At 38.5% G+C, this 23,807-nt stretch overlaps 1 protein-coding gene across 1 annotated transcript in view; it reads left to right on the plus strand.

Annotated features, from left to right (window-relative positions):
• tspan15 (tetraspanin 15) overlaps positions 1 to 23,807 on the plus strand; it is a 115,717-nt gene that overhangs the window by 34,929 nt on the left and 56,981 nt on the right. Inside the window, exons 4-5 of the mRNA XM_041268612.1 lie at positions 10,459 to 10,554; positions 20,370 to 20,486. Of these exons, the coding sequence (XP_041124546.1) occupies positions 10,459 to 10,554; positions 20,370 to 20,486 (213 nt within the window). The remainder of the gene's footprint in view (positions 1 to 10,458; positions 10,555 to 20,369; positions 20,487 to 23,807) is intronic.

Raw genomic sequence — 23,807 nt, forward strand, 5'->3', positions numbered from 1 at the left:
TGTGAGGTGGGGTCCCGCTGCTGTTTAAAGAAGATGATAAAAAATACACTAGTTACTTTGTGTATGACTAGAACAAATAAACAAGTGTCGACCCTTCTAGCAGGTTTGTTCATCTGAGCAAGTTTTGGTAACTTGATCTTTTCAGGAAGGCATATCCTTCTTATCCCTCAGGATTTAGTGGGGACTGAATGCACCTACTGAATGTATGTTATGCATATATATGGATAACCGCTTATGCAACAGTCATGAATTTTAGTAGTAGCCTTTTTTTTCTTTTTTTGCTTAAAATACTGATCATTTCAGATTCTGGGGATATAGGGATGTGTCCGTCCTTTACATCTGTATTATATACCACTCCAATTTCATCAGCAAATTGGCTTGTAAATAGCTATGCTGGTAAGTGGCTGCAAACTTCCTTAATGATGTATCAACTACAATATTCAGGAAATGCAAGGAAATGTGTACTGTATTTCTGTAACAATTTTGTTACAGAAATACAGTACAGTTTCTGTTAATCTGTAATATTGCGGTACAAGATTGGTCTTCTGTCTAGAGCAGTTGGATCCTACTTGCAGGCTTTGCAGTTACTGTATTTTCTGCCCTGTGTTCATTCAGGTTGAGTCCACTGGTCACAAGTGTTCACTCCACGATTTTAGTTAGACTTGAATCAGTTGAAGCCGATATGACGAACTAGTGGGAATTTTCAAAGTTGCAGACACAAGGAACACATGGAGTGAAAAGATTTCTAAATATTTATTTTATTAATAAAGTAATTAACATTGGACTTGCCTTATCCACACACAGGTTCTATAGCAAAGGTTGCATCTTCCTGTTCCAAGTCAGTCTGTATATTTATTTGTCAAAAGTGATGGCTGGTGTTTTATGTACGATGGATGCTATCTCCGAGCTGTGGAGCTCATAGTGGAGCGCACACCAGAAACCATAAAACACAATACTAAACACTAAAAGGTCAGGGCATTTTGAAAAGAAACCATTAAGATGTCAAGTGGGTGCTTCCTGCTCTTTTTAAGATAATTGCAGAGCTTCAATCTGTGCTCTTGGACAGCATAGTGTGCATACAAATATTGAACACAACTACTGTATAAATAAACATTTTTATGTTGAATTAAAAAGTAGAAGGTCTAGATGATTAAAATGGGACTCTCGCTGGCATTGTACTGTTAAGGAGTGCAAAGCTTTATTTATTTTTTTTACTTTACCTTTTTATGCATGCACTCCTTTCCAGTTAGTGAATGTCTATGGTTACCACTAGTCTTCCTTTAATTTAGCCAAATGGTAAAAGTGGCCAAAATCATACATTTTTGTGACCTATAGCATGTAGTAAACATCTGCTTGAAATATGCAAATGTAAAGGTCAACGTGCTTTTACATCTGCTTTGCAGGGCTCAGAGTGGCTTCCTGTGAACAGGTTTTTTTGAAAATTGGTGAAGCCTTGCTCACCTCTCATCAACAAACAGTTGCCCTTCAGAGATGATATCTGCTGGCTTTTAAGAAGTACCATGGCAAAAGTAAAAGTGTTATTCGGAACTTTAACCCTGGCTTTTCTAGTTTATTTTGATGTGTTGCTCGTATTCATTCTACTAAAGCTGTTCTACTAAACAATACAGACTTGTACAGTAAAAGATAAAAATAAAAATAACACACTGCTGGGCTTTTCAAAGCACTTGCCAAGGTCATATGAAAAACATCAATTGAAGCTTCCTCAGTCTTTCAGTAACACCAAACAGAATTGCTTGGAACAATTGCAAATATCATGAAAGTCCGTTTTGAAGCTACTGCTGGTCGTTCTTTACTATTTTATTAACTGAATTTCACAAATTCTCTACATAATATCTCAATAGCAGCCCTTTTGAAACCCCACCACTGCTTAGATCAGTGTAATACGCCCTGTGTGTATGTACTGTATGCATCTTGGCATCCCAGAGTAGATCATTGTCTCCTCCTTTTAATTATAGTGTGGTATGGGGGCCAGGAGCTAGGTTCCTCCCTATCCTTTGATCTTCTATCATTAATCAAATCTACTTCCAATTTAAACCGTTAGTCACACCCTATCGTTCTGTCTTGCGTTTTTGGTTTTGAACCTAAGCGAATAGCAAGACCCCCAGCAATCTCTTTGAGTAAAGTATTAAAGAAAAAAATGTAAGTATAGAGTACTTGCCACACACCTCTTCGGAGGTTTTCGAAGATTGCTTCATGTCTGCTTCAAAGCTCTCTCCAACGGCTTCAACCCAGGGGCTGGTCAGCTTACCACTCTGTACTCTGTCAGGCTTCTCCGCAACATCTGAACAAGTGCCTCCCGAGCAGGATACCATACCAGTACCTGCCCTTCAAGGAGCCGATCCAAGCAGCTTCAAACTCAGGATATCTCTCCTGAGCATATGTACGTTTAAGGACTGGATTTTCAACAAGCTCAAATACCCTCCTCAAAATCTGCAGCGAAATCCCAGCAGGGAGCAATCAAGAATCCCTTTTCATTTTCTATTGTGAGTCCATTTCGGCAGAACCTATTTACACCCAATAAAACTCCACAGCTGCACTCAGCTGTTCAATGGCCCAGGTCAGAAAGCACTCAGACCATCTCGGAACAAGTTAACCCCACTGCCAGCACGTCGTCATGCCAACAGGCAGCCGCTCCAACCAGTGAAACTCAACAGGAACATTCTTGCATTTTCAATGAAATAAAAGCATTCATGCAACCATTCGCGGATACATTATTCTCAGTCAATACCAAACTTAGCAATTTGGATAAACGGGTTTCTAGCATGGAGCAAGAGAAGCAAGGTTCCGCAGTTTCAGTATTCTCCATTTCTGCCATAAACGCAGCTGCTGCAACAGCTACAGTCACTTCTGGTTTTACACCAACCCTGCTCCCTACAGAAAATGGATGGAGACAATCAGTCCTAGCATCAGGTTCAGTCACTGAAGAGGAGATCAATCTACAAGAGAAGACAAATTTGGGTGAAGAATCAGATACATGAGAAAAGCAAATATGTAACAATTTCAATTTTGGTATCTGCTCTGAGGCAATGCAAAAACATCCATATGTGCGGTTTCTGTGGGGGATGCTCCATTCAAAAGCCATCTGCCCAGTAGCTCCAAAGTGACTCTATCCAACACTTAGTCTCCACTCCCATAAATATTTCCATTTTAAAACAAAAACTTCTGAATCGTCCAGATAAGAGCTTCATTGATTATTTAAACAATGGACTAGAGAATGTTTGTTTTTCTACCGGACAGTCAAATCCCTCCCTCCTCCTTGCAAAGCAAAGTCCTCCATTGTGCTATTCAAGACACCAAGACAGTACAGTCTGTTATTCAAAAAGAGATGAACACTAGAACCACCATGTGGGGCATTGTGACCCATTTTGCACTTAATATTGTAAAACGATCCTCGCACTCACGGAGTTCGTTGCCCCTTTAAGATAGACCCAGGACACAAAAATTGATTTTTTACGGCGCTGACGCGCACTTTTTAATAAACACAGAAATGAAAACAAAACAAACGCCTAGCTCCCTCTTGGAGCTCTGACTAAACATAGACTGGTTCCTCACTAAACCACAGGACGGCTAAGCCGTTTACCTGACAAACACCAAAATGGGCTTCTCTCAGCACTCTCTTCAATACGACTGGACACACACGCAGTCGGGCTCTTCACTCAGCCGCCCCGATCAGTCTTGCTGCCTCCCCAAATACCCTGCACCTGTCTCTAATTTATAATTACGATCAGGTGCCGAGGATTAACTAAATCATTAAAACAATTACAATTAAACCCCATAACACCCAAATGTGCATTCTCACAAGGTTTTTAGCAGGGAAGGATTTTAACCCCCTCCCTGGTACCTTACACATCCTCCCCCTCAAGTGTGAAACACTGATCGGCCATACCAAGGCCACCCCCTCCCCTAAAACACAACCACCCACACTCAAGTCCCGAAATGTCCATTTCCGCCCTCTTCCACGGGCGGACTTGAGGGTGGGTCGAACCTTCCGGCACTTCAGGGAAGGGACCCCACCGGGATGACAGGGCCGACCGAAGTGACGACCGGGGAACAGGAGGATGCAGCAGTGGACAGAGATCTTCCACTGGGGACCGGCGCAGCGATGTCCGATCACCCAGGGGGAGCGAAGCAGCGAACAGGGGGAGCAACAGCGACGTCTGGCAGCAGCCCAGCGACGTCTGGGTGCTCGGGAAGAGCGGAGCAGGGAACCAGGGGAAAAGCTGTGGCCAATGTTGCAGACTCCTGGGCTCCAGGTCCAGCGCAGGAAGGTCTAGGAAGACCGGCAGGGTGTCCAGGAGCAAGGGGCAAGGGACCGCAACTGGCAGTGCCGGACTGGTTCGCTGGGGTGATGGAGGTGGGCACCTCACCTCCTCCTCTTTGTTCATCGCTTCTCCCTCTCTGGGCTCTGGGAGCGGCGGCTCCTCTTCTCTGGGCTCTGGGAGCGGCGGCTCCTCTTCTCTGGGCTCTGGGAGCGGCGGCTCCTCTTCTCTGGGCTCTGGGAGCGGCGGCTCCTCTCTCTCTGGGAGCGGCTCTGGGAGCGGCGGCTCCCCTTCTCTGGGCTCTGGGAGCGGCGGCTGGGCTTGTCTTGCCTGCTCCCATTTTTGGAGCAGCAGATCCAGCTCCGTCGGCTCTGGCTCTGGCAATCCAAGTTCCAATCTCCATCTCTTATTCTGCTCAATCTGAGCAGCCGTGTTTCTTTTGATCATAGCGATCAATTCCTTTAAGCTTTCCATTTTTACTGGGTCATAGGGCCGCCCACACACACTTCTGGTACCATATGTAAAACGATCCTCGCACTCACGGAGTTCGTTGCCCCTTTAAGATAGACCCAGGACACAAAAATTGATTTTTTACGGCGCTGACGCGCACTTTTTAATAAACACAGAAATGAAAACAAAACAAACGCCTAGCTCCCTCTTGGAGCTCTGACTAAACATAGACTGGTTCCTCACTAAACCACAGGACGGCTAAGCCGTTTACCTGACAAACACCAAAATGGGCTTCTCTCAGCACTCTCTTCAATACGACTGGACACACACGCAGTCGGGCTCTTCACTCAGCCGCCCCGATCAGTCTGGCTGCCTCCCCAAATACCCTGCACCTGTCTCTAATTTATAATTACGATCAGGTGCCGAGGATTAACTAAATCATTAAAACAATTACAATTAAACCCCATAACACCCAAATGTGCATTCTCACAAGGTTTTTAGCAGGGAAGGATTTTAACCCCCTCCCTGGTACCTTACAATATGTTAATTACTCTTCCGTTGTAAATAGCATGTGTGTGTGTCCTGTATTTTACTTTTCCTAAATATATAAATTAAATATCCTGATGCCGTTTGGTAGCCAGAATCGCCAAATGATTAAGTTATAAACAGCTCTACCTAGAACTGCCACGTGGGTCAATGTGATCCATGCATTACAATACAGGTCTTTTTTTTTAATATATCATAAGATATTCTATTAGTTTTGTGAATGTAGCAAACAAGACACGTCCCCTCCTAGCACACGTGTTTGTTTTTTATTGCAAGCCTTTGTAGACTGACTAAGAGACAGATTGCTATGATAGTGGGGTTGTCAAGTTGTCAAGTAGTTTTTTTCAATGTATCTGGGAGACAACAGTCCTTTTTGTTTTGTTCCACAAATGCAACTGGGAATATAGCAGAAGGAAATATTTAATCTTGAAAGTAGTCATTTTGATTGGAATATGGCAAGCTGCACTCAGATGCATACAGCAAACCGAAATGACAGGTAGGATAAAAACTTGTGCCTAATATGAAACTGATTTTATATATTCTTTTTTTTATATTACTTTTAGAAAAAAAAAAAAAACATTTTGTTTTTGCAGGTTTGTATGTACCTGTTTACACAATAGTGTTCAATGGAACTGTGTCTGTGTTTACAGCACATCTCCTGGATGCTGGCACAGTCAGCTGGCAACGCGTACGCTCCTCCGTAGAGTACAGTGCAGCCGTCAAACCAGAAGTAGTGTTATTGTTTTTTTATTTTTCTGTAGTATTAGAAACAATGATTTTTGGTTTTGTGTGTACATATACCCGTTTACACCTGTACACAGGCATATGTACATACCGGTTTCTTTTGTGTTTTATTATATTTTTTCTGTTTTGCAGTCATTCTGTATATGTGCTCATCATAAAGATAAAGCATTTTATGTTTTAATTTTACATTTAAATACAGTGTTTCTGCGATGCAGATGTTAGATATGATTTTTATGAATACAACTTTTCAATTGTAATCGATTTAGTATATCTTTCATTTTCATAACGAAGCAGTTTAAAAATGTATGGGTCAAAGTGACCGGCGTGGCAGTTCTAGGTAGTTCAAAAATCCAGCAGTTCTAGTGTTAAAGGATTTATGGTTAGCCCATTTGCAGCTCTCCTGTTTCCAATATTCAGGATTAAGCCCATAGGCATTGCCACTCGTAAAATGTCAGGAAAAAAGCGTCTCATTGTTGACTTGTCAGTACCTTGGCGATCAAGCACCAGTAGTATCAATTTGCTCATTCCTCACGATCAATTTTTCTCTACAGTACACTACCATATCAGACGCAATTCATTCAATTAAATTGGCAGGTCGCGGCTCCTGGTTAGCAAAAGCAGATATATCCGATGCATTTAAAGTAATGCCAATCCATCCTTCTCTTTGCCACCAGTTCAGGATTTTCTGGGAAAATAAATTCTATTTTTCTACTCTTAACTTTTGGCTGTCGCAGCAACCCAAAAATATTCAATACTCGCTGAGTTCCATTTCTCCTCCACCTGCTAGATGATTTTTCTCTCATTCCTCGGATCTGCCAGCAGAAGCGATCACCAATCTTAAATTTATTTTCAGATGTTTGTGCCCCACTTTTAGATGGGGAAAAAAAAAAGTCGGCCCCCTTCATTAACTGGAATTTCTAGGAATCATATTGGACACAAAATTTTGAAGCCAGTCTTCCCATATCTAAACTAAACCATATTCATTCTCTTATTCAGAATTTTCAGATCAGCAAAATAAGGAAATGTGCACTGCTCTCTTTGCTGGGACATTTCAGTTTTGAAATTTGGATTATCCCCCAGGGACGGACATTTTACATTTCGATTACTTGGTCTTTCATCGACAGCAAAAAACTTGGACTCCTACGTCAATATTTCATCAGAATCTAGGAAATCCATTATAATCTAAAATCCACAGCTCTTCTTGAAATGTACCCAATAGTCACGGCAGCATATCTATGGGTCAAAGAAAACATTACTATTATTTTGCAACAACAAATCTGCAGTTCATGTTATCAATAAAGGCTGTTCCAGCTCACCTCTTATTATGCGACTAATATGGATTTCAGTAACAACTAATTTTCTAATCCAAGCCTGCCATCTACCTGGCATTTATATTAATGCAGTTGGCACTCTTCCTCGTTTACAGATTTCACTGTATGGTCCCTACAGCTCTGCCAACTCCAGCAGTGACACCCCAGTTCAACCAGCTAATTTTCAACTAAATGTAGCTATCCGTGGACTACTCAATACAGCACAAGCATACATGGTTGCAGCACTCGCGCCTTCCACCAGATCCTCTTATTCCACTGGCTGGAACACCTACTTGACTTTCTGCTCCCAAAACATGATTAATCCTACCCCACTTTTATAGTGCACGCAAAGGACTCTTTACTTCTGGCACCAGCTACAATCAAATCTTATCTGTCAGGAATACAACACCAGTTTTGCTTGATGTTCATTACCTCCCCAACCCTCCTGTCAATACCAGCTGTCCGTCTCCTCCTGTGTGACCGCTTCTCCTTCTCGTCTGCCTATCTGTATAGATATTCTGAGGAATTTGATTTCAATTCTCCATCAAGGCTGCTTCTCTACATTTGATGGCCTAACAATGGAAACTATATGTTTAAACTATATGTCGATACATGTCAGGTCCAATTTATTTTCACACGCGCTGTTTATTTTACACATGCTGTTTTTAATTTATTAATTTTTTTTTTTTTTTCAGAGTAAAAAGCATTGCATGGCAAAACGACAACAGTAATGCATCTCCAGCCAAGCCCCACCCCTTGTTCGCTGTATTTCACATACCTCTTTTTAGACGTGCATACTGATAAATTCTCTCCTGATCACTCGTTTTACCACCAAACTCCTCAATAATGCGATGCAAGTCATTATTTTATTACTATAACATCTCAAAAATCTTGAATGGTTTTCTCTGCTTTTTCTCTAGAGACCTGTGCTTTACGTTGTTTTGATGGTGTCGGACAGGAAAGGGGAAATTGTAATGTTGGACCTGGTCCGACATAGGACCGCAAATGGTTAAGGTGCTTAGAATATACAGTTCCTTCTATTGCTAGCTTTCCAATACTGGGTATTTGCTGCAGTGATCTCATGCTCATCTTAGATTCCCACTTTATTATCTTCCAAAACCAGATCAACTTTGGCAGAAAAATAGACTCTGGACCTCCATCAGCAGTTGAATCATACTTGCATTCTTCCCTATCCTGAGATCTTCCGCACATCAGTCTGTTGCAAGTATGTCCAGAGTGGGACGACCCTTCCGCTGGGCCCACCAAACATTTTACCCCTAAAAAGAAAGGGTTTTGTTCCTTTCCACTGAGCAGAGGGTCTTCACATTCAGTAGGGAGCCAATTGCTAACCACCTTGTTCCGTTAAATGCTTTTGTTTGTATATTCATTGGCGGTTCTTTTGTTTGTCTGCACTCTTAAGAATCTTTAGCTGGGAGCTGGGGTCCGTTTTTTGGGGGGTTAATGAGTTACACTTCCTTACAAAGAGTTAACAGTTTGTGGCCTGTGCCTTGGTCTAATCAACAAGCTTTGAAGTAGATCTGGTTAAGAATGTTCTGGAATTGGTGTTAACACCCAATCACCACTGCATGTCACGCAGACAAGTCTGAATTAAATATTTGGGAAATGTTATATTAGAATGAATTTAACCATTAATTTCCTTGACATGTTACTAGTTTCATGAGTATGAGTAATATTACATATTTGTTTTCTTTTACGGGGACATCTGAAGAAATCATTACTGGATATATAAATAAAATAAAACCCTTACTAGTACCTTTTTTTGTGAAATATCAGTGTTCTTTTATTATATTCTTAAAAAAAAAAAAAAAAAAAAAAAACATGGATACGGCTTAAAGCAGTTTGTTGGAGCACGCAGCAGCAGTTCCACGTCGGTACACAGTTCCGTCTTTACTGACTGACAGGCCTGCTAAAATCAATTCACATACAAAACCAATATTTCAGATACTGCAGCAGTAAACTAGTCATGGGAGATTAAAGTATACTTCTGCCATGTTTTGAATGTACCTTCTCGAACACAGCTTACTATAGTGTAATAAAAAGCTTCAGTGTAAAAGCTGTGCTGCCAGCATGGCTGTTTGACACTAAATGTCCTTTGAATAAGTCAGCTAAGCTTAGGAAGTGTGTGTCAATTACCTCCCAGCTGGATTCCCTCAGATATGGATTTATTTCTGAGATGAAAGGTCAGGCTGATTTCTTGTGACCTTCAAGATGTAAAGGAGTTTTATAAATACTATTACGTAGCATTTAATTGTTATTAATGACCCCTAATCAGCTAGGTTTATACTAGCCTTTTTTTTTTCTTCTCTAACTTTAGCATTGAATGTGATAATGGAAAAATAACTAGGAACATTTGGAAGCACATCATTTTGTTAGCTCTCTAAGAAATTAATAGTCTAGCTACCCTAGTCTAGGGCATCTATATAGTATTTTCCTACATTGCCATACTTGGACGTGCTTGCACTCGGAGGGCAAAAATCTGTGAACTACACTTTTCTAATAAAGTTTGGGAGAAAAGAGGAAAAACAAATCACTTTAAAAGAATGGTAGTTTATTGACAATTTACTGTGGTTTTCACATTCTTATTGGTACAGTAGACCCTCCAACACATCAGGAGCATGTCTGATATTTATAGAACTCAGAAACTAATTAAACATTCCTGTGAGTAGCGCTCATGTTTTTTAAAAGAGCGCTATGACATCTGCAAGTATTTCAGGGGCAGGCTTCCAAAAAAACTGAAGATACTATTATGAACTGTTGGATGTTTTTTTTTTATAACCATGTGATTAATTGTTTAAACAATACTGTATTTAAATATTTATATCTTCAACCATTTAAAGCAATTGAATAGACCCAATTGACTCTAAAATAACCCAATAAATATGACTGTAAATGCAATTTATTTTTGTTGTATCTAGAACCAAGTTTTATCCATTTCTCCTGCTGTGTGTATTTTCTTTTATATTTATTTTTGCTTCATGCCAATGTAAAACATGTCCATCCCAGATTACCAGCTTTATTTTCATAGGTATCTTGAATCTTGCCAGCCTGTTAGGGATTGTTTTGTTTTATTGATTTATTTGTGTGTTATTTATTTCTCTCTTTTCTAGACTTTGGAGTTTCTGAACGACAACATTCGGAATGGCATTAAAAACTACTATGACGACCTGGACTTCAAGAATATTATGGATTTCGTTCAGAGAAAGGTGTTTTTTGTATTACTTTTTTTTTTTTCTTTTTTTAAAAAGCCTTTTTTTCTTAGCTGTTGTTTCCAATATTGAAATAATCATTTTGTAGTTAGCTACTAAAAATGTTGAACATTTGGCTGGTTTAAAGGGAGCCTTCAGTGCTTTTCATGTACACTCCTAGAGGGGCACATACATCACAAACTGCTTAATGAATCTGACAACAGCTGGGCCTCCAACTGTCAGACAACTCAAACTGCAAACCTCTGGTATTCACAGGAAGGTTTACAGTGTGATGCTAAATTCAGTGCTGATATGTTGTACAACTTTATATTTATTTTCAGTTTTAAGTTGTTTTCCATAGTTTTATTTGTTTATCTATTGTGAGGTTTCCCTCCCTATATGTAGTCCGTGTTAAAACAAGATTTCTTCTGCTGCGGCTCTCGAGGCACTTTTAAATTGGTGCTCGCCACTGATCTCTATAGAAGCACTGAATCGCTGATAGTGCTGATTTAAGGGAAGCCACCAATACCATTTTATACTCCCAGATTCTGGAGATATCAGGGATGTCTCTCCGTCCATCAGTATAATATACCTACTGTGCATTTTTGCATATATCTGGAGAACAACTTCTCAAATTGTGACTTTCAATTTCCTACAAATCTGAACATTACAATTGTATACGTCATGGTCATCTACATTTTCATCATAGTGATAGCTCTTATTTTTAAATTGCAGCCGTGTTGAGGGATCTATGTTGTTGACATACTTGTTAAAGTTGCATGTCTTTAAGACAAGTTCAACATGTGGAATCATTGAACATGACACCACCCTACTGTAGAGGGTGTTGACAATGTGATTGAAGTTTATACAGGTTTGTTAGATAGTTTTAAAACATATGTTAGCATAGGGATGACGTTATGCAGTATTAGACAGAACCTTCTTTTTTTTTTTTTGTGTATGTCTTCTAGGCAAATGTGTTGAGCCATGCAAATGTTTACTGCCTCAAACCTAGTTAACATTGACGTTGAATTACAGTAAGTGTTACCAGGCAACAACTTGCAAAAAACTTTGATAGAGCATTTGCAACTTTGATAAATACAGTAAACGTGTCACATAGGATTGACAGTTTTTTTTTTTGGTTGTTTTTTTGCGGATCTTTGAAGGTGACATAACGCTTTAGTTTTCCCTTGTTTTCTATAGTTTTTTTTCATAGGGAGGATGTTCCTCTTTGTTTAGTTCTTGTTGTACTACATTTATCTTGTCAGGTCTTAAAAGCAGAGCAAGGTTGGGCCTGGTTAGTATTTGGGTCGAAGGCCTGCTTGTGGAAAACCAGGTTATATTAACCAAGACACAGGATAAAATACAGATAGATTTCAAAGCTGCTGGTGTTGCAGTGGTAGTAATAGTTATAAACGCCAACTGTACGTGATCCTGATTAGTATTGATTTGTTGCACTGTTAAAGGCTTGGAAACTGTTTTTAATCAAGTCATCTAAAATAAATGTCAAACAAATAGGTACATGCTTATGTTGTACTGGACAGCTGGACTAAACGCAACATTGACAATCAATTTGTTTTGAATATATTTGAAGAGAAGGTGAGTATCTGTTCAGAAGAGACCAAGATATGGGTTTTGTAGAATAGTTTTTGAGTTGCAGTACATGTGAACCAAATGTAAAAAAAGAATCCTTGGTGTGGAACCTCGGTTACAAATCCCACACTTAAAGGACTTGGTGTTAAAATAATTGAAGCAAGTCTTTCCAAATATGTGTTACCATCAATTTGTAGGTCTCCTATTTTCTGATGTGAAAAACCCACATATTACAATAAGGAAAATTTAGATTGTTTAATGGTAATTTATTTGAAGTTGCTGGTGAAGAATTTTTATTTAATGCTCTTTGCAGATGATCCAGTGGTAGACTTCTGGTCAACATCATAAGGCGATTGGTATTCAAAGGCAAGACAATGTAGCTCAGTTCTGGGAGTTCTTTTTAAATATTAAATTTAGAATGCTTATTTTATCTAGCTGTCTATCTCTTATCTATCTCTGTTGGTGCCGTCTGTCAGGAGTGGTTGTGGCGTGTGTGCGGAGCTCCGAGTGAGTGAGGGGTTCTCCCCAGTTTTTCCTTCTATATATTATATATATATATATATATATATATATATATATATATATATATATATATATATATATATATATATATATACATATACACACATACATACATATACAGCTCTGGAAAAAATTAAGAGACCACTGCAAAATTATCAGTTTCTCTGGTTTTACTATTTATAGGTATGTGTTTGGGTAAAATTAACATTTTTGTTTTATTCTATAAACTACTGACAACATTTCTCCCAAATTCCAAATAAAAATATTGTCATTTAGAGCATTTATTTGCTTATAATATTGATTTCTGAACTCTTCCTAAGTTAAAACATTAGTATTGTGTTGTTTAAAAATGAATCTGAACTTATTTTCTTTGCATTATTCGAGGTCTGACAACACTGCATCTTTTTTGTTATTTTGACCAGTTGTCATTTTCTGCAAATAAATGCTCTAAATGACAATTTTACTGTTATAATAATAATTAAAAAATTATATATATATATATATATATATATATATATATATATATATATATATATATATATATATATATATCTATATATATATATATATATATATATATATCTATATAATATATAAGATATATAGATATATCATATGTAGATATATAGATATATAAATTTTTTTTTTTCCTTATGTTATAGTGTTATTAAATCCGATTTGAGAGTTTGGTTTTACAAATTGACGGCCCTTATGGCCAAACGGGGGGGAGGGAGGGGTTCAAGCGCCAATTTTGAAAATCAAACAAGGCGGCACGGCATTAAAATCGTTCCCGGTGCAAAAATGTGTTGTTGAACTCGGAAAAGTAGTTGGGTGTGGAAACATTAAGTCGGCTTCAAGGATGAATAAAGCTGTAGTGGTTTTCCTCAGTAATGAGGAATTACTTCAAAAGGTAGTGCAGCAGGGATTAGTAATTAGTGGAGTGTTGGTTTCTGTTTTGCCTCTTGCGGTCCCGGCTAAAAAAGTTACTATTTCGAGTGTTCCCCCTCATTTAAAAAATAATCTGATATTAAAAGAACTAAACCGGCACGGACATATAATGTCAGGTATGTCCATGATTCCTTTGGGCTGTAAAGAACCTGAATTAAAACATGTTGTTTCTTTCAGGAGACAGGTCTATATACTTAAATATTAGTAACGATGAATTAAACGTAGCTTTTAGGTTTCGTGTTGATGGCCCACATTATGTAGTCTTTGCCTCGACAGAATTAATGAAATGTTTCACTTGCGGGCGTGAGGGGCACGCTGCAAAACACTGTAAAAACAATGAGGACCACGGTAATGAAAGGGGAGAAATTAGTGAACAGAGTGAGAGTAGAGAGGTGCCTGCGAGTAAGGCAGCCGACACTGCAGCTCAGAATACTGCAGTTGTGCCCGATGTGGGAGAGACTGGGGGAGCTGTCTTTGCAGCTGCAGAGTCTGTCGCTGAAAAAGAAAGGGAGCCGACAGTTCAAAGAGTTCAAGAAACTGATAATGTTGTGGAAGAATTGGGGTCTCTTAATGAGGCTGCTGATGATTCGAATATTTCCAAAACACGTAGCAGAACAGTTAAAAATACAGATACTGAGAACATAGAAATAAATCTGAAAAGAGATATTACCAGTGCAGAAATATGATCAGGGAAAGAAGTGGAGGAGGGTGGGCAGGTGATTTTAATGCACCTATTGATTTTAAAATGCCTGGGGAAAAAAGGAAAATAAAAACTAAGGAGATTACTTCAGCAAAACACAGTGTGTGCTCGGAAGCTATAGTCTCTCATTGTGATGACTCTGGGAATAGTTTAGCTGTGAAAAGAGATAGGGTCTCTGTTAGTGTTAGCAGTGCTGCCAATCTCTTAGCAACTCAGAGTACATTGGAAGTGGAAGATAGCGGAGACCCTGATAATGATGCGAGTGACAGCGATACGGACTCTTCAGTAACTTGAGGCGGGTACAGTAAAGTGTTTGTAATTTTCTGGAGCTAATTAAAGGTAAAAGAAATGTTAGTGTAGTTTGATCACTTTCCCGACTTGAAATTATTTGTAAGTTTTGCGCAGCAATTGATGTGCAACCCGTCAGTTATAGGAATTGAGAAAAAAGAACGAGACTGATTTGAAGAATTTAATGAGCAAAGTGCGTGCTTCTTTTAAATCTAGTAAAAATGTTTAGATATGCACAATTTTCTCTTTTTCTTTCTGTTTATTGGTTGTGTTTATTTCATCTTTTACTCCTGTTATGTAGACTTTTAATTTGGGTACTTTTAAAGGAGGGAGAGATGTAGGAAAGAGAACAGCAGTTTTTGAATATTTAATAGAGAAGAAAATGAGTGTTTCCATGCTTCAAGAAACAGATACAGATGAACACAATATGGCAGATTGGTTTAAACTGTGGGACGGGGAGGTTATACTGAGCCATGGCAATAATTTCAGTGCAGGAGTCGCGATTTTATTTTCTAAGGATTTTAAACCGGACTCTCTTGTTGTGAGTGAAGAGGTTCCAGGGCGGCTAGTAAAAGTCCAGGTCAGTATTTGTAGTAAGACTCTTTCTAAATGTTTATGCTCCAAATGATGGGAGAGAGAGTGTGTTACTCTTCCAAACTCTGAATAAAGTTCTGGCACAGTGTCAGCCTGAGGATGTGGTTTTATTGGGTGGCCATTTTAATTGTACAGTAGATAACAAGGTTGATAGGAATGGCTCTGAACCCCATCCAAGGTCAGTCAGTGAGCTGGTCTCTGTCTCAAGAGACCATGATCTAGAGGATATGTGGAGATTGATGAAACCAGATGCTCGCCAGTATACTTGGGTGAAAGGGAGTGCTGGACATATTTCACTAGTTAGACTTGATAGGTTTTATGTTTTTAAGCATCATTTAAATTTATTTGCTACCTGTGATATGTCCTACTGGTTTCTCTGACCACAGCTTGGTTAATTTGAACATGCGTATCCCTTTTCCATGTGTGTACACTTCATATTGGCATTTTAACACAAAGCTTTTAAATGATACTCATTTTATTAAATGTTTTAATTTTTTTGGGGAACGATGTAATTTTTCCTTCTTTTAAGGCTATGGTGGGATGTCTCTAAGGTTCAGATTAAACTACTTTGCCAACAGTATACTAAAATATTACTAAGACTATTAGTTTAGCAATGAGAGAGCTGAAGGAGGACATCAATGAGCTCCATATAGTTCTGGGGTCCAGCTATAGTGATATAGTGATATAGATATAGTATACTGTTTGAGGACCTGAAGCTTAAAAAAAGTAAACTGTCTGATCTGCTGGATACATGAGTACAAGGGGCGCTAGTGTGCGCCAGGTTCCTTAATTTGTCTCAAATGGACGCTCCCACCCAATACTTCTTTGCTTTGGAAAAGAAAACTGCTCAGAGTAAACTTATTTATTGTTTACGGACGGATGAAGGACAACTACTGAGTGAACCTGAGGTCATCCGGGAGTACAGAGTTTTTACTCTGACTTGTTCACGGCAGAGGCGGGGGACGAGTCCTGGTAAAACTCAGCAGTTCCTAGAAGGTCTGGTCCAGGTTCCAGCCAGACCACAAAGGTTGCTGGTGCGCGGTGAGCCGAGGACAACTCTGGCCAACCTAATCCTCCCTCCCCCTGGGCGGCGCTCGGCCAATTGTGTGCCGCCCCCTGGGAGCTGTCGTCCTCAGTCGGCAAACGAATAGCCTGGACTCGAACCAGCGATGTCCAGAAGCTACCTGTCAGGTTTTTAAGTACATACTGTATAGCAAACACATTATGTTAAATGTGTATTTCATTTTAAATGGTTGTAAACAACATATTTTGCACTCTTCCACGCTGCACTTCCCACTGACGGAAAACCATCCAAGGATTAAATTATCAATTAGTTATTCACTTGAATCCCAGCACATGAACTAGTCTGTGTCCTCCCGTGCTCACATATCAATACCCACTTAAATATGCACGTGGCGTGAGTTGTGCCATCCTCGTGTCTAAATACAAATTTACACTTTCACTCGTGCTCATAACCCATATTTTATATCCAGTGTATTTTATACATAAACACCAACATTAACACACTACATACACATTTTGTTAAATAGGCATGGTGACTTTGTTTTCTTGTTTATAAAAATCTGCATTTTCTATACCATGCAGTCTTGCAGGACATTTTTTTATTATAGTTATATTTTATTAATGTTCTCTGAATACAATATACAAATGTTTACATACAAGAAGACTTTCTGTGAGTTAGACAGGTTGCCTGATACATATGCTTTGCACAGAATTTTCAAACTAGTTGAGGGATAACGGCATCGCTGAGGCATGTAACAAGGTTATAAGGGAACTTGTGAGTCAATGTGAATGAGGGAGTTCCATTCTTACCAAGGCACATACTACAGCAATATCATTATCACAATTATACTACAACATGTTTTGTTTGTAATAAGTTGTAGTCCACTAAAATGGTTAATTTTTTCCACAGTACAGGTATTTATTTTACCTAGTGTAATGCAAGCTGTCATATTTTCAAATGGAATTATATGATTGCTAAAACACGTTTTTTTTTTCAAAACTGCACATTGTCCTATAAAGGGAATGGATGTTCATGTTGTTAAAATATGTAGCATTTTTCTGTTGGCTACAATTATTTATAAATGGGAAATGTTCTACTGGATAAAGTTCCCTAATCACTGTAAAGAGCACTCTTCAGCTCTCGTAGTAATACTGACCTGGGATTTGGTTTATAAAGCATGTATTTGGCTTTTTAAAATTATGCCTTGGGGATAGTAAGTAAAACAGACAAGTGCTGTGGAAAACATTTTACATTTTTGTTGTACATTTATTTTTAAAATGTAAGAGTGTGAATGTTAAATATGCCTTGGTTTGAATTTGACATTTTAATAGAATGAATTAAAATGACTTGCTGTCTCCAACTTTAGTGGCTGAGCCACAATTTGAACCAGGTTTCTCCGACTCCTAGATGATGCTGCATCAATTGATCGGTCATTCACACAGAGATTTAGTTGATCTACAGCTGACTAGCTCCAAATAAAGTCAACTTGCTCTAATTCAACTGTGGTAATATAGTTTTGAGGTTTCTCATCTGAAACTATTAAACATTTCATATCAGCAATATTTATTATTTTAAGGTTTTTTTGGGGTGGGGGGATTTTACTTTGTTAAGTTGGACAAAGCAGTTAAATTAATTTTGATACTGAATAGCCATTCATCGTTATGATGTGTTTTTAAAGTAGCATGCCACTCAACAGCATGTTTGGAATGTAACATATGGAATCACTACATTTCTAGGCCCGGTTTACTAGGTTGTTCCATGAAACTTCTCAAATTTAATTTTACTGTATCGTGATCTGTCATGCATAGCTGACGGTGATTTCTAGTGTCTACTACTGTCTGTCGAGCCAAGGAATGGTCATCAAAGTTGGATTTTTCCCAACTCCAGCTAGTCTGAAAAATAGCCATTCAGTGGTACATAGACAGGCATCAATGTTTAATGGTCCATAGTGTAAATTAATGAAAAATATGGCCTACTTTCCACAACTGTTTTTATCTTAGCTAGACTATGTGAATTATCAGTATTTCAACAGAATAGTATTATAATTGGAGAGAGTTCATGCTTTCATGTGACTTGGATCTGCTTAGTATGCAAAAAAAAAAAAAAAAAAAAGTATTGATCCAGAAATCATTTGTATGAAGTTTGTGCACAGTGAGAATTCTCTTTGCAAGATAACTGGCCCAACATGTTGTCTTTTAACATACCGTTGTTTAATCTGTCATCATAACCATGCGAGTACTGTGTCTACTGCACACACAGTACATGTTGTTTACATGTACCAATTGTCTCCAATTACTGTGTATTTACACAGTAGTTACTCAGTAAGCACATGTGTACCTACACATGGTTACAATGTTATTATGCAAAGTTACAATAATTTAATGTATACATATTTTGTGCAGGGTATATGTAATTACACAGTTTTATCATGAAAGGGTTGGGGTTATATGGCAATTATTTACACATGAAGTGCATTGTAACTATGCATTATAACATTGTAATTGTGTAAGTACACATGTATTTACTAAGTTACTACTATGTAAATACACAGTAATTAGAGATGCTTATTGTAAAGTATTACCCTAAATCTTCCCTGTATTCGCTATATAGGTCACAGTGTTTTGAAAGAGATGCATGTTTTAGCAAACAGTTTTAGCAAAATGTGCATGACAGGTATAGTGCTTTCAACGATTGTTAGCTAAAAAAAAACAAAAAAAAACACACTGGTATGATCAAGCCTGATTTACTGTACCATAACCATTGCCAGACAGTACTGGCTTATTGAACCACAGCCAAACATGTTTGATTTTTAGACTAAATTAAGTTTGTGCTGTCAAATGACTTTTTGATGTGCATGCGTTTTTTTAGTGCACGTGTTTCCTGACGAGGAAAGCAATTGCTCGTTGACTAGTGGAGAAGTGAATACCCAATTCAAACTTTGGGAGTAAAAGGGTACAGTAATGCGTGATGAAATTATATTACAAGTCCGGACTGCTTAATGTTACTTTAGGTAAGGTAGTCCAAGACTAGTGCAGGGTCTGTGAAATAAGCCTTGACTATTTCTTTTTTTGTGCAGCGCACAGTATATTTAGGGAAAAACATCTTGTGCAATATTTGTTTTGCAATATTTCTTTGCATTCAACTTGTTCAACTGGTGTGGCACTCATTTTGCATGTCCACTGCATTTTAAAGTGTCTGGCGCCTGCTAATCTGTTTTGCTGTCTTGTCTTCTCCCTACTGACCTGGTTTAATGAGTCTCTTAATGACTGCAAACGCCAACACCAAATTCACGTCACCCAAATGTATTAGTCACTTGTGGAGGTTTATTTAAGTAGCCTCAGAAGTGTTCAAAGAAACAGCCCCATAAAAATGAATACAACAAATGTTTGCCTTGTTTACGCACTACCTGTTACACTGCATTTAGGAAATACCTATTTTCAGACCGTGAAATTTTTTTTTTTTTTTTTTTACAGTGAACAAATACAGCCCTAATGATGCTAAAAGCTCTAGCAGGGAACTAACTAGAAAAATCTTGTAATGGTCTTTAGTAGAGAAAGCAAATTGCTGTGAACCATGCTAAGCTCAAACCTTTTTAAAGAACAAGTATGACAGATGTAATGTAAAACAGAAGCAAAACAACAACTTGAAACTAAATAACATACTGTAATTTGATAAGTGGGTGAGAGAATGATTTAATTTTGTACACCGTGTTTATCCTGCCTTTTTAATGAAGGGATCGAAGGAGGACATCAGAGCAGATTGAAATACCCTTGAAAAGGAAGTATGTGTCGATTTTTACATCGTGTGTGAGTCATTTAAAATAACCAGTTAAAGTTTGAAATTTTCAACAAATGGTGACTGGAAGAAACTGCCAATGGTGAATCAGGGATTTTTCCTACTGTAGGCCTGACATGGCCTGTATGTAATGTAGCAACACACCCTCTCATTAAGCTACAACAGAGCTTGAAGATGTCATGTGTAATCTTCTGCTGCTTCAAGCAGGCATCCTCTCTTTTGGTGCCCAGGCCTGTTGTACAAAAACAAGTAAGGCCTGATGTCATCTGAAAACAAGAACAAATGTATATTGTAAAAGTGAACCAGACTATTGGACACTGCAGCTTTAATTTAAACAAACAAGATTACAAGATGGGTTTTGTTTCTTTACAGTTCAAATGTTGCGGTGGAGGGGACTTCAAAGACTGGGAATCGAACATGTATCACTCTTGTAAAGCGCCAGGACCCCTAGCCTGTGGGGTGCCCTACACCTGCTGCATACAGAACACGGTAAGGATTTGCACTATATGTTTCTTTACTTATATGCATAGGTATTACACTTCATCCTAGGCACCTCAGGTAGTCTGCAGGCCAACTATAGACCCTAACCCAAGGTGTGGTTTTGCAAGACCTGTTTATATACATGTTCTTAAACAGGACCATTAACACCTTCTCACACTACCAAATAAATAATGTGAAATCAACATGTATTGAAACATGCAGGGACTCCATTGCCTTCTGATTGGAAGCTCCAGCAGACTGGTTCTTTATTTCATCTTTGCACTGTGTTTTATTTTTTGGAATATACTGCTATTGTAAAGACAGAGATACAGATATACGGTACTGTAGATATAAAGTTACTGGTTCACTTCATATGTTAAAACTCACTCCAATGTTCTGACAGCAAAAGTACCAGGGTGCAGAAGTTTATCCTTCTCGTTGTATTTGACTATTTGTGTAATTTTAAGTACTGTAAACAAAAGGAATGAGCCGCATATTAAAAGGGGGGCCAGGAATAATGTTAATAACGGTGATCAGAGGTAAGAAAATGTAATAAGAAAATAGCACTTAGTGTATTATTGTCCTAAAGCATTGTAGAACAATTTAGTTTTTAACAGTGTTCTGGCATAGGGGTTGTGTTTGTCTTTCTCACCTCTTTAATAGAGCATTGATAAACCTCAAACAGTTTTTGTTCTTGTAATTGGAAATGCATTGTACTATGGGACTTGTAATTAGAAATAAGTTGCACACTACTCAGGAGCACATACTACCCACAGTAGGAATGCATAGGCAGTATAAAACACTATACTATAAAATGTCACACAAAATAAAGATCTACTGATGAAAACATAATTATTTCATGTACAGTATTGTCTACCTGCATAAGGTGCCTGCATTGTTGGCGGGCGCTTTTTAATCAAGTTCTTGAAACGCCCAAGATACCGTTATTGTAAAATGTCAGGATATGTGACGTTTAGCTTGCCCACTTCATATATGGTTGGGTACAGGGTGAACATGATTTTGACCTTGAATATGCCAATCTGTGTTTATCACAATTGGAGTGCAAGCAAATTTCAGACAATTGAGTTCTTCTGAGAATGTGATGCGAGGGTAGAGTAGGTGTACCAGAAACACATTGAGTGCTACTGTATGTGCTGTAAATGTAATGAATGAAACACAATGTACTACAAATGCATGTGCAGCTTTAATGGCCCTGCTGCAGTGTGCATTGACTGCTGTAGCCTGTTGTGCAAGTGTCAACCTATCCCTGCTCTATGGCTAACAAAACTGCTGTTATTAGTAAGGTTTTTTGAAAATACACAATTTAAGATAACATTTTACATTAGAGTATCACTGATTATTGTTTTTAACTATATGATGTACAGCAGTGGGTTTCCCAGTAGGTCATGCAGCGAGACCTTGGTTGATGTGCAATGCATTATGGGGCGCTCTAAAGGTGCAAACAAAATTAAATCGGATTGAGCTCACAACAGTGTGCAGCTGCAGACTGCCATGCTACTTCAATACAGCATGTCTCGAGCTCCACTATGCACGTGTTCTGTGACGTCACTCAGAGAGCCTGCTACTGTTTTAAGTGCCAGACTAGTCATGTCAAAGAATGGAGCGGTCCGCGCAATGAACATGCTTAAATAAAAAAAAGTTTATATAAAAACAGAAAGACACATTTTTATATTATAGTATTATAACAACATTCTTATTTTTCTGATTGGTCATGAAGTGCAAGACTTGCATGCCCTGACTGCACGCTACTGATGTACAGTAATGCTATTTTTAACAAGTTCACATGTATTTATGTTATTCTGTTGTCTACTCCTGACTCAGAAAAGCCCACAGTATTGTACTCTACTGTTAGTGTTGTACGATACTTCACTTTGTGTTATAGCAGCTCAATGGACAGAATGAATAAATTTAAACTTTTCATATTGTATCATTTTGCCATTCACCAAACTGTGCTATCTGCAATGCAAAACTTAGGATGAAGATATCCAAGTGAAGGAAAATCGCAGCAAATGAAACGGATGTCAGTCATATCTGTCGCTTTCCTATTAGGGACTTTGGATTCCAGGATTTCTGCCACACTCGCTCTGGTGTATCGTTGGCTCAGCTGGTCAGGAGTCGCTCATAAACATCTTGTACAAACAACAGGTGTCATGATAACCTCTGTTAAATACAATTTCCAAAAGAGGAGGAATTTATTATGGTTTTTTGTGAACCACAGAGATCAACATTTTCACTGAACAGGACCTTCTGTTCAGCACAGAAGAGATATGCCTTCAGATATGTTTTTACTAGTCTCTCTGTAAATGAAACATGAATGAAACTGTGCAAAGTAAAAATAAAAAAGTGAAGCTAATTAGGGTAGCAAAGGTGTTTTCAAAGCCTGTAAAGGTAATACAGATTCCTGGCAGGTGAGAAAAAAAGGGGTGACATATTTTGTAGAGCTACATATCATACTGACTGTAGATAGCGGAATGGTTATTTGACAGTGATAGTTTACTTCCTGAAATTGTGTGTAAAGTTGTAAATTGTTTCAAAAGGATGGGATATTGAGAGCATATCTTTCATATCACTTGGACCTAATGTGGGTTACTGGTTTGTGACTGTACAGTATGTCATTTAATTGTTGTTTTGTTTGAAAGATATGTGCTTTCAAATGATATACATTTTCTTATCAATTAAGTAATTAACCACACACCAGTGTAAGCTGGAATGACCCATAGATTAATCTGGCCTTTAACTCCAGTATTCTACAACAAATATTTATTCGTATTAGATAGGTGTAACACCGAATAGTGGAATACAAAAGTGACAGTCGACCTGATCAGGAACTGGTATTGATCTAATTCCATGTCACGTGACTGAATTAATTGTAAAGCATGAGTTTGTAGTTGTAATCTATTCACGTATAAATTGCATTTCATCTAATGTTCTGTGCTGACTCCTCTTCTGGTGCGTTCATAGTGCTGCAGGAAGAGGGCAGCAGCCTTACAATATCTGCCTGTCGGTCATGGCAGTGACATGGAGAGGTGGGAGCGAGGGTTTGTGTGCTCTCCCTCTCTCTGGAGGAGAGGCAGGCCTTAAGGGGGATTCCTAGCCCTATAAAATAACATTCTGCTGTTCCCTCAGCTCTGCCCCTCTAAGACTAAACAGGCCAGTGGCGGAAACTCTGCTGCTGGACTGAGCACGGCCATAGAAGAAATGAGCACAATAACAAACTTTTCTGCCCCACTACTAATTTTTAGTAGTGGGGCAGAAAAACTTGGGCAGAACCCCAAACAGTATCAGCAGGTTGAGGGATACTGTGTTTTA

Source organism: Polyodon spathula, chromosome 13 (assembly GCF_017654505.1).
Source record: "Polyodon spathula isolate WHYD16114869_AA chromosome 13, ASM1765450v1, whole genome shotgun sequence".
NCBI classification, from domain to species: Eukaryota; Metazoa; Chordata; class Actinopteri; order Acipenseriformes; family Polyodontidae; genus Polyodon; species Polyodon spathula.